The 16,883-nt window shown below is 36.7% G+C and overlaps 1 protein-coding gene across 20 annotated transcripts in view; it reads right to left on the bottom strand.

Annotated features, from left to right (window-relative positions):
• The window catches only part of SCAPER (S-phase cyclin A associated protein in the ER), a 553,621-nt gene that overhangs the window by 300,016 nt on the left and 236,722 nt on the right, over nucleotides 1–16,883 (bottom strand). For all 20 annotated transcript variants that reach the window (XM_017960807.3, XM_021940762.2, XM_017960810.3 and 17 more), the window contains one exon: nucleotides 14,583–14,719. In XM_017960807.3, coding sequence (XP_017816296.1) covers nucleotides 14,583–14,719 — 137 coding nt within the window. The remainder of the gene's footprint in view (nucleotides 1–14,582; nucleotides 14,720–16,883) is intronic.

Below are 16,883 nucleotides of genomic sequence, written 5' to 3'. Positions count from 1 at the left end.
AATGAACAAACAAAAATCAAATGCAGCAAAAATTCATTATTTCAAAAGGTTAACAAAATTGATAAATTCTTGGCCAGAGATCAGGGAGAACAAGGGAAGAAAAGACAAATTAAAATTTTCAGCAGTGAAAGAGAAGATGTCACTAAAAATCATACAGGAATTAAAAGAAAAACAATGAAATTTTCTTCAATGCAAGCACACAATCTTCCTAACTCAATGCAAGCACAAGATTGAATTATTTTTCTTTCCTGATTGCTCTGGCTAGGACTTCTAGTACTGTGTGGAATAGGAGTAGTGAGAGTGGGCATACTTGTCATGTTTTAAAATTGCATTTTTTCAATGCAAGCACACAATCTTCCTAATTCAGTCCAAGTACAAGATTGAATTAGGAAGAGACTGAAATCATGAATAAAGCAGTGTTGATGTAGAAATTAAATTAGTAATAAAGAAACAACCAAACAAACAACAAAAACCCTTGACCAGATAGATTCACAGCCAAATTCTACCAGACATACAAAGAAGAAATGATACCAACCCTACTGACACTATTCCAAAAAAAGCTGGAGATGAGGGACTTCTCCCTAACCCATTCTATGAAGCCAGAATCAGACTGACACCAGAATTTGGCAGAGGCACAATGGGAAAAAAAAAAACTTCAGACTAACATCCTTCATGAGCACAGATGCAAAAATTCTCAACAAAATACTAGCAAATAAAATCCAGCAGCACATTAAAAAGTTAATACACCACAAATCAGGTAAGCTTTATTCCTGAGATGTAAGGCTGGTTCAACCAGCAACTCAATAAATGTGATTCACCACATAAACAGAATCAAAAGCAAAATCCATATAACCATCTAAATAGATGCAGAGGAAGCATTTGATAAAATCCAACATCCCTTCATGTGAAAACTTTCAACAGATTAGGCAATGAAGAAACATAACTAAAAATAAGGCCAGGCATGATGGCTCATGTGAGCCTGTAATCCCAGCACTCTGGAAGGCTGAGGCAGGCAGATCACTTGAGGTCAGGAGTTCGAGACGAGCCTGGCCAACACGGTGAACCCCGTGTCTCTGCTTTAAAAAAAAAAAATATATATATATATATATGGATATACACACACACACACATACATACACACACACAAACACACACAAATTAGCTGGGCATGGTGGGAGGTGCCTGTAATTCCAGCCACTGGGGAGGCTGAGGCAGGAGAATCACTTGGACCTGGGAGGCAAGGTTTCAGTGAGCCGAGATTGTGCCATTACACTCCAGCCTGGGCGACAGAGGGAGATACTGTCTCAGAAAAAATAATAATAATGATAATAATAATAAGAGCTACCTATGACACACCCACAGCCAACATCATACTGAAGGGGCAAAAGCTAGAACCATTCTGCTTGGATCTGGAACAAGACAAGGACGCCCACTCTCACCACTCCTATCCAACACAGAACTAGGAAGTCATAGCCAGGGCAATCAGGAAAGAGAAAGAAATAAAAGGTATCCAAATAGGAAACAAAATCAAACTACCTCTCTTTGCTGACAATATGATTCTATACCTAGGAAATCGTAAAGACTCTGCCAAAGGGCTCCTAGAATTGATAAATGCATTAGTAAAGTTTCAGAATACAAAATCAACGAACGGAAATCAGTAGTATTGCTATATACCAACAACATCCAGGCTGAGAGTAAAATCAAGAACACAATCTCACTGATAATAGCCACACAAAAAATGAAATACCTAAGAATACAGCTAACCAAGGAGGAGAAAGACTTCTAAAAGAACAACTACAAAACTGCTGGAAAAAAGTACAGATTATACAAACAAATGGAAAAACATTCCATGCTCATGGATTGGAAGAGTCAATACGGTAAATATGGCTACACTGCCCAAAGCAATTTACAGATATAATGCTATTCCTATCAAATTGCCAATGTCATTCTTCACAAAATTAGAAAAAAATGATTCTAAAATTCATATGAAACCAAAAAAGAACCCAAATAGCAAAAGCAATCCTAAGCAAAAGAATAAAGCTGGAGAATCACACTACCCAACTTCAAGCTATACTATAAAGCCACAGTAACCAAAACAACTTGGTATTGGCACAAAAACTGACACACAGGACAACTGAACAGAAAACTCAGAAATAAAGCCATCTATAACCATCTCATCTTCAACAAGGGAGATAAAAACAAGCAATTGGAAAAGGATTCCCCATTTGATAAATGGTGCTGGGAATAACTCAATAGCCATATGCAGAAGATTGAAGCTGGATCCCTACTTTTCACCAGATACAAAACTGACTCAAATGAATTAAAGATTGAAAAGCAAGACCTCAAGCTACAAAAATTCTGGAAGACAACCTAGCAAATACTTTTCCCAACATCACCATTGGCAAATAATTTTGGCTAAGTCCCTAAAAGCAACTGCAACAAAAACAAGAATAAGCAACAAGTGGGACATAATGAAATCAAAGAGATTCTGCACATAAAAATAAACTATCAGCCAAGCCAAGATACAACAAACAGAATGGGAGAAGATATTCAGAAACTATGCATCCAACAAAGGCCTAATATCTAGAATCTATAGAGAACTTAAACAAATCAACAAAGAAAATAACCCATTAAAAACTGGACAAAAGACATGAATAGACACTTCTCAAAAGAAGATATATAAGTAGCCAAGAAACATGAAAAAATGCTCAGCATCACTAATCATCAGAGAAATGCAAATCAAAACCACAATGACCCAGCACTTTGGGAGGCCAAGGTGGGTTGATCACGAGGTCAGGAGATCAAGATCATCCAGGCTAACACGGTGAAACCCTGTCTCTACTAAAAAATAGGAAAACAAAAAATTAGCCGGGCGCTGTGGCGGGCACCTGTAGTCCCAGCTACTCGGGAGGCTGAGGCAGCAGAATGGCATGAATCCGGGAGGTGGAGCTTGCAGCGAGTCGAGATCACGCCAATGCACTCTAGCCTAGGCAAGAGAGCGAGACACCATCTCAAAAAAACAAAACAAAACAAACAAAAAAACCCACAATGAGATACCATCTCATACCACTAACAATGGCTATTACCACAAAGTCAAATAACAACAGATTCTGGTGAGGCTACAGAGAAAAGAGAATGCTTACACAGTGTTCGTGGGAATGTAAATTAGTTCAACCACTGTGGAAAGCAGTCTGAAGATTTCTCAAAGAACTTAAAACAGGGCTACCATTTGACCCAGCAATTCCATTATAGGGTATATAGCCCAAATAAAACAATCATTCTACAAAAAAGACACTTGCAGAAATCTGGAAGTGGTTGGCAAGGCCACCAGGCAGCAAATATGAGTGCAACAAGTCCCTGACTCAGGCATCCCGCTTCCCCTGGCCTGGCTCACCAGGTCCTACCAAGGTGGCTTACTCTTTTGCGATTTTGGGTCTGGTTGTAGGAGGCCTGAATGTCATTAGCAAACAAAGCTGGTTGAGTGAATCCACTTTACGCCATGATCAAACCTCCAAGGGCAGCAAAGAAGATAAAAGGAAAAAGGATAGCAACTTCAAAGATTAAAGAAACAACAGCTCACAGAGCTGAGAAAGAACTAGTGCTAGAACTATGGTAACTCAAAGCCAGAGTGTCTTCTTACCTCAAAACAACAGTACTAATTCTTAACAACAGCAATGATTCTTAACCAGGCTGAAATGACAGATACAGAATTCAGAAGATGGAAAGGAATGAAGATCATCGAGATTCAGGACAAAGCATGAACTGAATCCAATGATTCCAAGAAATACAACAAAATAATACAGGAGCTGAGAGACAAAACAGTCATTTTAAGAAAGAACCAAACTGATCTGATAGAGGCAAAAAAACTCACTTTGAGAATTTCATAATAAAATCTCAAGTATTAAGAGCAGAATCAACCAAGCTGAGGAAGAAAATCTCAGATCATGAAGACTAGTTTTCCAAATTAAATCAGACAAAAATAAAGAAAAAAGAAGAAGGAACAAAACCTCTGAGAAATATGGGGTTATGTAAAGAGACCAAATCTATGACTCACTGATGTCCCTGAAAGAGGAGGAGATAAAAAGCAAGCAACCTGGAAACATATTTGAGGACATCATCCATGAAAATTTCCCCAAACTCTAGAGAGAGTAACATTCAAATTCAAGAAACTCAGAGAACCCCTGTGAGACACTACACAAGACAACTATGCACAAGACATACAGTTATCAGACTCTCCACGCTCAAAGTGAAAGGAGGAATTATCCATTTGTATGCATACAAAATTTCTTAAGAGAGAAGGGACAGTCCCCCACAAGTAATCTCATCAGGCTAACAGTGGGTTTTTCAGCAGAAACACTACAAGGCAGAAGAGACTGGAGGTGTATATTCAGCATTATTAACAAAAATTCCAACCAAGAACTTTAAATCTAGAAAAACTAAGCCTCATAAGAGAAGGAGAAATAAGATCCTTTTTAGACAAGCAAATGTTAAGGGGATTCATTACCACAGACCTGCCTTTAAAAAGGTCCTTATATATAGTGGAAATAGAAAAGACTGTTATGGCCCAAAAAAACAAACAAAGACACTTAAATATGTAGGCCACTAACACTATAAAGCAACTGCACAATCAAGTCTGCATAATAACCAGCTAACAACATGACAGGATCAGATCTGCATGTATCAATATTAACTTTAAGTGTAAATGAGAATAATGCCCCCAATTAAAAGGTGGAGTGGCAAGGTGGATAAAGAAGCAAGACCCAACTATATGCTGTCTTCAATGGACCCATCTCACAACTAGTGATAGCCACAGGTTCAAAGTAAAGGGATGGAGAAAAATCTACAGAACAGGAAACAGAAAAAAGCAGGGGTTGTTATTGTAATTCCAGAAAAAAAAAAAAAAAAAGAATTTAAATCCACAACAAACCAGACAAAGAACAGCATTACATAATAGTAAAGGATTCAATTCAACAAGAAGACCTAACTATATTAAACATGTATGCACCAAACACATGAGCACACAGATTCATAAAGCAAGTTCTGAGAAACTTATTGAAAAGACTTAGATAACCACATAATAATAGTGGGAGACTTCAGTAATCCACTGACAGCATTAAACAGACTACTGAGGTAGAAAACTAACAATGATATTCGGTACCTGAACTTGACATTTCACTAAATGGACCTAATGACATCTAGAGAACTCTCCACCTCAAAACAACATAATAAAGATTCTTCTCATCTGCACAAGGCACATGGTCTAAAATCACCCACACAAGTGAGCCATAAAACAATTCTCAGCAAATTCAAAAACCCCAAATCATACCAACTACGATCTCAGACCACAGCACCACAAAAATAAGTACCAATTCCAAGAAGAGTGCTTAAAACCATACAATGAAATGGAAATTAAACAACCTGCTCCCAAATGACTTTGGAGTAAACAATAAAATTAAAGCAGAAATCAAGAAATTCTTTGAAACTAATGAGAAAAAAAGGTATGACATACCAGAATATCAGGGACACAGCTAAAGCAGTGTTAAGCAGGAAGTTTATAGTGCTAAACTACCACATCAAAATGTTAGAAAGATCTCAAATAAACAGCCTAACATAACACCCAAATGAAGTAGAGGAAGAGGAATCCAATCCCAAAGCTAGTGGAAGACAAGAAATAACCAAAATCAGAGCTCAACTGAAGAAAACTTAGATGAGAAAAAAACCATGCAAACGACCAATGAATCCAGGAGTTGATTTTTTTTTGACAAAGTAAGATTGATAGACCACTAGGCTAGACTAATAAAGAAAAAAAGACATAAGATCCAAATAAGCCAATCAGAAATGCCAAAGGGAACATTACTACCAGCCCTACAGAAATGTAAACCCTCAGAGACTATTACAAACACCTCTATGCATACAAACTAGAAAATCTATAAGAAATTGATAAATTCCTGGAAACATACAACCATTCAATATCGAATGAGGAAGAAACTGCAATTCTAAACAGCCCAATAACTAGGACTGTAACTGAATCAGTAATAAAAAGCCTATGAACCAAAAAAGCCCAGGACCAGATTTAGAGCCATATTCCACCAAATGTATAAAGAAAAGCTGGTACCATTCCTACTGAAACTATTCCAAAAAATTGTGCAGGAAGGACTCTTTAACTCATTCTATGAGCCAAGCATTATTCTGATATCAACATCTGGCAGAGACACAACAATAACAAAAACAAAAAAAAAAGAAAGAAAGAAAGAAAAAAGAACACAGGCTCAAGTCTGTAATCCCAGCACTTTGGGAGGCCAAGATGGGCAGATCACGAGGTCAGGAGATCGAGACCATCCTGGCTAACATGGTGCAACCCCTTCTCTACTAAAAAAAAAAAATACAAAAAAATAGCCGGGCGAGGTGGCGGGCTCCTCTAGTCCCAGCTACTCGGGAGGCTGAGGCAGGAGAATGGCGTAAACCCGGGAGGCGGAGCTTGCAGTGAGCTGAGATCCGGCCACTGTCATCCAGCCTGGGTGACAGAGCGAGACTCTGTCTCAAAAAAAAAAAAAAAAAAAAGAACACAGGCCATTATTCATGATGGATATGCATACAAAAATCCTCAAGAAAATACTAGCAAACCAAACCCAGCAACACTTCAAAAAACTAACTCACCATGATCAAATAGACTTTATCCCTGGGATGCAAGGTTGGTCAACAAACACAAATCAATAAATAGGATTCACCCATACACAAAACTAAAAACAAAAACCATATGATCATCTAAATATATGCAGGAAAGACTTTCAATAAAATTCAACATCCCTTCATGTTAAAAACCTTCAACAAACTAGGCAGAAAAGGAATATGCCTCAAAATAATTAGAGCCGTATATGTCAAACACACAGCCAATATCATACTGAACAGGCAAAAGCTGGAAGCATTCCCCTTGAGAAATGGAACAAAACAGGTTTCCCACTATCACCACTCCTATTCAGCATAGTACTGGAAGTCCTAGCCAGAGCAATAAGGCAAAATAATGAACAAAAGGCATCCAAATAGGAAGAGAGGAAGTCAAACTATCTCTGTTTGCTGACGATACGATTCCATCCCTAGAAAACCCCACAGTTTCTACCCCCAAATTCCTAGATCTGATAAACAACTTCAGCACCATTTCAGGATATAAAATCAATGTACAAAAATCAGTGGCATTTCTACACACCAACATCCAAGCTGAGAGCCAATTCAAGAATGCAATCCCATTCACAAAAGCCACAAAAAGAATAAAATACCTAGAAATACAGCTAACCATGGAGTTGAAAGATGCCTACAGGAATTACAAAACATTGCTCAAAGAAATCAGAGATGACATAAACAAAGGCAAAAATATTCCATGCTCATGGAGAGAATCTATTGTTAACATGGCCATACTGCTCAAAGCAATTTATAGATTCAATGCTATTCCCATCAAACTACCAATGATATTCTTAACAAAATTAGAAAAAACTATTTAAAAACTCATATGCAACCAAAAAGAGCCCCAGTAGCCAGAGCAATCCTATGTAAAAGAACAAAGCTGAAGACATCACATTACCCAACTTCAAACTATACTTTACAAGGCCATGAACCAGAACAGCATGGTACTGGTACAAAAACAGAAACATAGATGAATGGAACAGAAAGAGTGTGCAGAAAAAATGCCACACACTTGCAACCATCTCATCTTTGACAAAGTTGACAAGAACAAGCAGTGGGGAAAGGAATTTCTATTCATTAAATGGTGCTGGGGTAATTGGCTAGCCATATGCAGAAGCTAAAACTGAACCTCTTATTTACACCATTTTCAATAATCAACTCAAGATGGATTAAGTAACTTAAATGTGAAACCTCAAACTATAAAAGCCCTAGAAGATAGCCTAGAAAATACCATTCTGGAAACAGGATCTGGTAAATATTTCATGATGAAGAAGCCAAAAACAATTGCAACCAAAAAAATTGACAAATGAGACCTATTTAAAATAAAGAGTTTCCACACAAGGAAAGAAAATATTAACAGAGTAAACAGACAACCTACGTACTGGGAGAAAATATTTGCAAACCATGAATCTGACAAAGGTTTAATATTCAGAATCTATAAGGAACTTAAAAACAAATTCACAAGCAAAAAACCAACCTCATTAAAAAGTGGCCAAAGGATATTACAGATACATTTTTTTTTTTAAGTCAGGGTCTTGCTCTGTTGCTCAGGCTGGAGTACAGTGGTACAATCAGAGCTCACTGCAGTCTCGACCTCCCAGACTCAAATGATCGTCTTGCCTCAGCCTCTGGAGAAGCTGGGACCACAGGGGATGCCATCATGCACTGCTAACTTTTTCATTTTTTGTAGAAACAGGGTCTTGCTATATTGCCCAGGCTGATGTCAAACTCCTGGCCTAAAACAATCCTCTTGCCACAGCCTCCCAAAGCGTTGGGATTACAGGCGTGAGCCACCACACCCAACCTGAACAGATACATTTTTAGGAAGACAAACACATGGTCAACAAGCCTATGAAAGAATGCTTAACATCACTATTCATTAGAGAAATGGAAATCAAAACCCTAATTAGATACCATCTTATACGAGTCAGAATGGCTATTATTTAAAAAGTCGAAAAATAATAGATGCTAGTGAGGCTGTGGAAAACAGGGAATGCTTATATAATACTGTTGATGGGAATGTAAATTATTCCATTATTGTGCAGAGTAGTCTGGAGATTTCTCAAAGAAAGTAAAACAGAACAACCATTTGACCCAGCAATTCCATTATTGGGTATATACCCATAGGAATATAAATCTTTCTACCACGAAGACACATGTATGTCTATGTTCATTGCAGCACTATTCATAATGGCAAAGACACGGAATCAACCTAAATGCCCACCAATGGGAGAGAAGACAAAGAAAATGCGGTACATATGTATCATGGAATAATAGGCACCTCTAAAAAAAGAATGAGGTTGTATGCTTTGCAGCAATATGGATGGAGCTGCAGGTCATTATTCTAAGCAAACTAATGCAGGAACAGAAAACCAAATACTACATGTTCTCATAAGTGGGAGTGAAAATACTGAATACACATGGACACAAAGAACGAAACATCAGACACCGGGGCCTACTTGAGGGTGGAGGGTGCAAGGATGTTGAAGATCAAAAAACTACCTATCAGGTACTATGCTTATTACCTGGATGACAAAATAATCTATACAGCAAATATCCTGTGACATACAATGAACTTATGTAGTAAAGTTGCCCAAATACCCTTGAACCTAAAATAAAAATTTTAAAAAATAATAAACAAATAATTTAAAAGGTGTGCTCCCCCCCTTCTCTAGGGGGAAAAAAAAAGACATACACTCATGTGGTCATCAAGGCAGTATTTACAATAGCAAAAACATGGTTTTAGGTTGTCTATAGGAACACGGAATATCAATCTATGATGAAAACTCTCAAGAAACTAAGAACAGAAGAAAGCTTCCTTAATCTGATAAAGAACATTTAAAAAAAAATAAAAACAAAAACAAACTACAGCTAACATCATCCCTTAATGGTGAAAAACTGCTTTCTCCCTAAGATCAGGATGAAGGCTTCTGTTCTGTATTTTACTGAGGGTACAAGACAGTGTAGTATGATAATAAAAACAGTATACAAATTGGAAACTAAGAAATAAAACTTTTCACTCCCAGATACCATGCTCATGTACATTAAAAATCTTATAAATTTACCAAAAAAAACTATTTAGAGCTTATAAGTCAATTTGGCAATGTCCCGGGATATAAGGTTAATATGCAAAAATAAACCATTTCTATAAACTAGCAAGAAACAAGTAAAAATGAAAACAAAATAACATTTTAAATGATATTCCATGTGTAACACTTATACACTAAAAATCACAAAACATTACTGAAATTTTATAAAGAAGCTCTAAGGAAATGCAGAGAATATACCATAATCACGAATTGGTAGACCCAATACAATACTATCACAATGTCAGTTATTACCAAGCTAAGCTATAGCTTCAATGCAATCCTAATCAAAATCCCAACAGGCTTTCTTATTTCAGAAAGTAAAAAACTAACTTAAATGTAAAACCCAAAACTCAAAACCATAAAAACCCTAGAAGAAAACATAGGCAGTACTATTCAGGATACAGGCATGGGCAAAAATTTTAAGATGAAATCACCAAAAGCAATTGCAAAAAAAGCTAAAATTGACAAATGAGATCTAATTAAACTAAAGAGCTTCTGCATAGCAAAACAAACTATCTTAAGAGCAGACAGGCAACCTACAGAATGGGAGAAAAAATTTGCAATCTACCCATCTGACAAAGGTCTAATATCTAGAATTTACAAGAAACTTAAATTTACAAGAAGAAAAAACAATCTCATCAAAAAGTAGGCCAAGGACATGAACAGACACTTCTCAAAAGAAGACATTTATGTGGCCAACAAACATATATTAAAAAAAGGTCAATATCAGTGATCATTAGAGAAATGCAAATCAAAACCGCAATGAGATACCATCTCATGCCAGTCAGAATGGCGATTATTAATAAGTCAAGAAAAAAACAATGCTGGCGAGGCTGTGAAGAAACAGGAATGCTTTTACACTGTTGGTGGAAATGTAAATTAGTTCGACCATTGTGGAAGACAGTGTGGTGATTCCTCAAGGACCTAGAACCAGAAACACCATTTGATCTAGCAATCCCATTACTGGGTATACACCCAAAGTAATATAAATCATTGTATTATAAAGATACACGGACACATATGTTTGTAGCAGCACTATTCACAATAGCAAAGACATGGAACCAACCCAAATGCCCATCAATGATCAACTGAATAAAGAAAATGTGGTACATATACACCATGGAATACTATACAGTCATAAAAAGTAATGAGATCACGTCCTTTGCAGGGACATGGATGGAGCTAGAAGCCATCATCCTCAGCGAACTAATGCAGGAACTGAAAACCAAAGACCGCATGTTCTTACTCACAAGTGGGAACTGAACAATGAGAACATATGGACACAGGGAGGGGAACAACACACACCGGGGCCTGTCAGGGTTCGAAAGGAGGGAGAGCATCAGGACAAATAGCTAATGCATGCTGGGCTTAATATCTAGGTGATAGGTTGATAGCTGCAGAAAACCACCATGGCACATGTTTACCTATGTAACAAACCTGCATGTTCTGCACGTGCATCCTGGGACTTACAGTAAAATAAAATTTTTTAAAAATAAAATCAATTAAAACAACAACAAAAGAAAGTAAAAAACTGATCCTAATATTTACATAAAAATTGCAAAGTCCTGAGATGAGCAAAACAAGCTCAAAAAAGAAAATAAAGTTGAAGGACTTCTACATTATTTGAAGACTTTCTACAAAGCTAGAGAAATTAAGATAGTTTAAAGATAAACTTATCAATGAAATAGAACTGAACTGAGAATCCAGAAATATATTCAAACTAATTGGGCAGATTTATATTTTTATCAAGGTTTCAAAACAGAAAATTAGACATCAATGGAATGCGACAGAGTCCAGAACAGAATCACACATATATGATAAGATTTTTTAAAATCAAGGTGCTAAGGCATATGGAAAAGAAAAATATTTTCAAAAATGATACTACAGCAGGCTATCTATAGAAAAATAAACCTGGACCTATACTTTATATCATGCCTACTAATTTATTTTAAATGGACTATAAGCCTAAATGCTAAAGCTAAAATTACAAATCTTTAGAAAAAAAAAATGATAGAGTATCTTTTGACCTTTGAGCAGGCAAAGATCTCTTAGGCATATCCAGAGAGCACTAGACATAAAAGAAAAATACTGATAAAGCAGATATTATTAAAATTAAAACTTTTGCTTATCAAAAGCTATTATAAAGAAAATGTATATGTAAGCTCCAGAATGAGAGAAAACACATCTCAGTACATATATCTGTCCAATAACTTGCAGTCAGAATATATAAATGACTAATAAAATGACAGGCCATTTTTTTAAATTGGGATACTTCATAAAGGAAAATATTGAACAGTTTTAAAGGATATGAAAAGATGATGAATATATGTGTTAGTCACTGGGGAAGTGCAAATTAGAACAACAATGAGATACCACTACATTCCCACTAGAACTAAACTAAAATTTAAAAAACTAATAACAACAAATATTGGCAAGAATGTGAAGGACCTGGAATTCTCAGATTGCTAATGGGAGTATAAAATGGCACAACCATTTTACAGTTTATGGAAAACAGTTTGACAATTCTACTTCTAAGTATTTACCGAAGAGAAATAAAAATATTTGTTCACCCAAAGACTTTAAAGGAGTTTTATTTATAAATGTCCCAGATTGGAAATCTAAATGTCTATCAGTAGAAAGTGGTATATCCATACAATGGATATAGTCAGCAATAAAAAGGGAAGAAATTACATATACACGTCAACACAGATAAATCTCAAAAACAGTATAATCAGTTAAAAAAAAAAGCCAGCTGCAAAAGAGTGGATGTCATTTATATAAATTTCTTGAACTGGAAAAAGTAATCTCCAATTATAGAAAGCATATCAGTGGTTGCCTCAGGCCAGGAGTGGTGGGAGACTGACTGCAAAGAGGAACAAAAAACTTTATGGGGCAATGAAAATGTTCTAAATTTTGATAGGGGTATGGATTGTATGACTATCTAGATTTTTCAAAACTCAAAACAGTTTATTTTTGACATTGCCACATTGCACTTAAATAAATCACACATCAATGAAAAAAGTCAATAGATACAGTTAATATGCACAGAATGGACACAGATGGCAAAATATTAGAAGATAAAAGTATTTTTCCTATGGTTATTTACATTTTTAAGATTTTCCTTAAAAAACAAAGCATTAGTTACATTAAAAAATAAATAAATAAATAAATAAATAAGGTCCTCAAAAGCAGCTTCATTGATAAGGTGACATTTGATCAAAGACCTGAAGGAGGTGAGGAAGTCAACTGTATGGATGTATGTGAGAAGAGAAGAACCTTCTAGGAAGAGGAAACCTGAACTATAAAACCCTTGAGGTTTTGACAAGAGCAGTGACAGGCTCTCAGTTACATTTTAACAGGTCCGCTGTGGCTGCAGTGTTTAGAATATACAAGGGCAGAAACAAGGAGACTAGTCAGAAGGCTACTGTAACAATCCAGGTAAGAGATGATTGAAGCTCGGATCAGGGAAAGCAATGAAGTTAGAGAAACGTCGTCAAATTCCGAATATATGTTTAAAGCAAAGCTAACATTTGCAGTTAGATTGGATGTGAGGTGTAGGAGAAAGACAGATCAAGGATGACTTCAGTGGTTTTGGCCTAAGCAACTAGAATAAAGTATTCATTTGCTGATATAGAGAAGACTATGAAATGAGGTAGGTTTTTTGTGGCAAGAGGAAAGAGCAGGTTTGTTTTGGATATACTAAGTTTGAGTAAAGCTGAAGATATAAAATTGGTATCATTGGCAAGTAGAGGTATTTATAGCCACAGAACCAGGGTGATCACCAAGGGAATGTGAACATTAAAAATAGACAGGTTCAAAGAACAGGCCCTTAAAACATTCAAAAGTATCAGGAGGTCTGCAAGTTCTTAGCATAAACTAGAAACGAAGGTCAATAATGCCCTAAAATACACCGTAAAACTATTCTGAGAAATCTGGACTAACTTCAAACACTAAAATCAAAAAAGCCTTTTCTATTCTTTGATTAAATGGGCAGTCTGAAGTTATCACTGATTATGTAAGTTGAAATAGACACCTAGATCAATCATGATCTTAACACCGAAACTACTGCACTATTCACCATTATTGTACATTCTATATTCCTATAATTCCATGGGTCAAGCTTCTCCATCTTTGACACACTTAGTAATAAAAGTATAAGGACATATTCAGAATAGTTGCCCTCGAACAGCAAAGGATTATCTACTAAAGAAGAGCTATCTCTGTGTCCTCCACCGGACTCATCCGTCATCAGATGACACTCAAAGCTTCTGAGGTAATGATGTACTACACAGCTGTCCGATCTTCAGATGAGACTTTGGAGGCTGATGATAAACTACAGGTCTGACAACTCACTTTCCATTTTAAGATATTTCTTGAACTTTTTCTTGTTGTGACAGGCAACCAAATTGATTAAGCCTAGTCATGGGATTTGACACTGCAGCCAGTAGACTTCTATTTGTTGATTGCTATTGATTTTCTTTGATACTTCATTTAAAAATCAATAGTTGGAAAGAAAAATAGGCTTGGTTTACACATACTTAAACATACTATTGTATGCTGGAGGAGGCACAAGTTTGGCAGAGCTTTGGCATCCAATTATAAGAAGAGCTCTTAACAGGTGAAAGCAAGGGCTTTAGATCGATATGCAGTTTTCTTTCTCAATCAAGGAAAGTGGCTATAAATTAGGCTCATCAGTGTTATTTCCAAGGCTTTCATGAAGCAAACAACTTTAAACTTTTTTTGTCTTCCTTGGATTTACATTAAAAGATACATCACTAAGAATTTTTCTTTTGTTTTTAAGGGTATTTAAGGTACCTGAAGTTCATCCGGGCTTTTATCTTTTTGGCTTTTTTTTTATTTTTTTGCCGCTCTTCTCCATCTTTCAAAGTCTCTGCTGGAGCTGTACTTTCAATCACAATGTCAATAATATACTTCTTCAAGGAAAGATGCTCCTGCAAGATAAATAAATAAAATATTAATAATGAGAATGATTTTTTAAATATAACATAGGATTGCTATAGACTACAGTGAGTATAAGACATTTGATAAAACTAAAAGTAATCTCTGTAATACACTGGTTTCTACAATTGTTTTGGAAAACGTTGAAGAAACTGTTTTAAGATTTTTACACCACTGACTTCACTTCAGTGCATATCAGTTGTGCCTAATACTAAGGATACATGGACATAATCCCTACCATGATATCACACAAGTAGAGTAGGAAAGGTAAAATACATACACAAAACTATAATGCCATCTATAATACCAAGTCAATCGGAGATTTAGAGTGCTGTAATAACTCAAAGACGGAAACAGGATCACTGTTCACTAGGGGGAAAGGGGGGGAAACTTCAGGAAGGAAGCACCATATTCGCTATCCCTTGAAGAAAGGATAAAATGTGAACATACAGATATTAGGTAAGTATGTGTTTGGGCTGGGAGTGGATAAGGTTGCAGAAAGGAAAAAGGAGGTCATCTCAGAAAACACATCCTAGAGATGAGAAAGTGGAATGTGGGTATCGACAGCATAGCTTTGGTTCAGCGAGAGCACGCAGTGTTTGGTCAAGTTCTCCTCCTTATCCATCTTAGATTTTATGGCCTATCACTATAATCATTCTGTTGCCTGAGCTCAATTCTTTTCCCCCTTTGTTCTTTCATACATGCATGGCAAAATCCCAACCCTAAATCCAACTCTTGCCCTATTCTGAGCCTATGTCTGAAGCAGATTAATGTGGCTATAATTACAAACTTTAAATTTATGAAATTACACCTCAAGTGGCCTCTAGTATTCCCAGGCAGTCAAGCAACCTTACATTAGTTAATCTACACACTCGCCTTGCTAAAAATTATTTTAGACTCTCTCCTTAAATCTCCAATATCCCTCATCTCCTAACCCCATCTCTCAGTTCATGATCATATTTGATTAAAGAACATAGCATTATTCAGATGAGCTTCCACACACTCCCACAGCTAAATGTGTCAAACAATCTGTATATGTGCTTGTACACTCTCTTCCCTCCTGTTGTAATATATGAACACATGTTCCTATCTAAGAGCAAGTCCTCCAATATACACTGAATCCCAATCCTTGTCTTGCATTTTTATGGTTATTTCTCCTCTTATCTGGATAATCAGTTTTCCTGTTTCTATTTAAATCATCTCAAAAGGATTCTTGTTCATATGTCTCCATTTGGCTACTACCCTTTTGTACCAAAATTTGTTGAAACAAAGTGTATTTTGCCTCTACTTCCTTCACTCCCATTCACTCCCAAACTCATTTTAGTCCAGCTTTTGCCCTTACCACCCTTACCAATCTGCAAATTTTCCTTGTCAAAGTCAATAACGCCAGTGGCCAGTGTTCAGTTCTTATCTTTTTCTTGCAACTTTAGTCCTATAGGTCATTTCCTCCTACCCGAGACTCCTCCTTCACTTGGTTTCCTGATATCACATTGTCCTTCTAACTCATTGGCTGCTCCTTCTAAGTCTTCTTTGCTGGGTCATTTTTCTCTTCTTGACCTCTAAATGTTAAAGCATCCCAGAGCTACACTCAGCGCTTTCTTCTTCTCTATCCAAACTCACTCATTTAATGCAGTAACTTGAAATATTATTCATACACAGAAAATTCTCAAATTTTTATCTCTAGTTCTGACCTCTCTCCTGAACTCTATTCACCTGCATAAAAATGTCTCCTCGAATTGCTTGAACCTGGGAGGCTGAGGTTGTGGGGAGCCGAGATCACGCCATTGCACTCCGCCCTGGGCAACAAGAGCGAGACTCGGTCTCAAAAAAAAAAAAAAAAAAAAAAAAAAGCTTCCTCGGCCAGGTACAGTGGCTCACACCTGTAATCCCAGCACTTTGGGAAGCCAAGGTGGGAGGATCACTTGAGGGCAGGAATTCGAGACCAGACTGGCCAACATGGTAGACTCCTGTCTCTACTAAAAATACAAAAATTCGCCAGGCATGGTGGTATATGCCTGTACGTACCTGTAATCCCAGCTACCTGGGAGGCTGAGGCAGAAAAATCACTTGAACCCAGGAGGCGAAGGTTGCAATGAGCCGAGATCACGCCACTGCAGTCCAGCCTGGGCAACAAAGCAAGACTGTCTTAAAAAAAAA

This window comes from Papio anubis, chromosome 7 (assembly GCF_008728515.1).
Source record: "Papio anubis isolate 15944 chromosome 7, Panubis1.0, whole genome shotgun sequence".
Lineage (NCBI taxonomy): Eukaryota > Metazoa > Chordata > Mammalia > Primates > Cercopithecidae > Papio > Papio anubis.
Note: the sequence above shows the minus strand (reverse complement) of the source record. Positions and strands in the feature narration are given on the sequence as shown.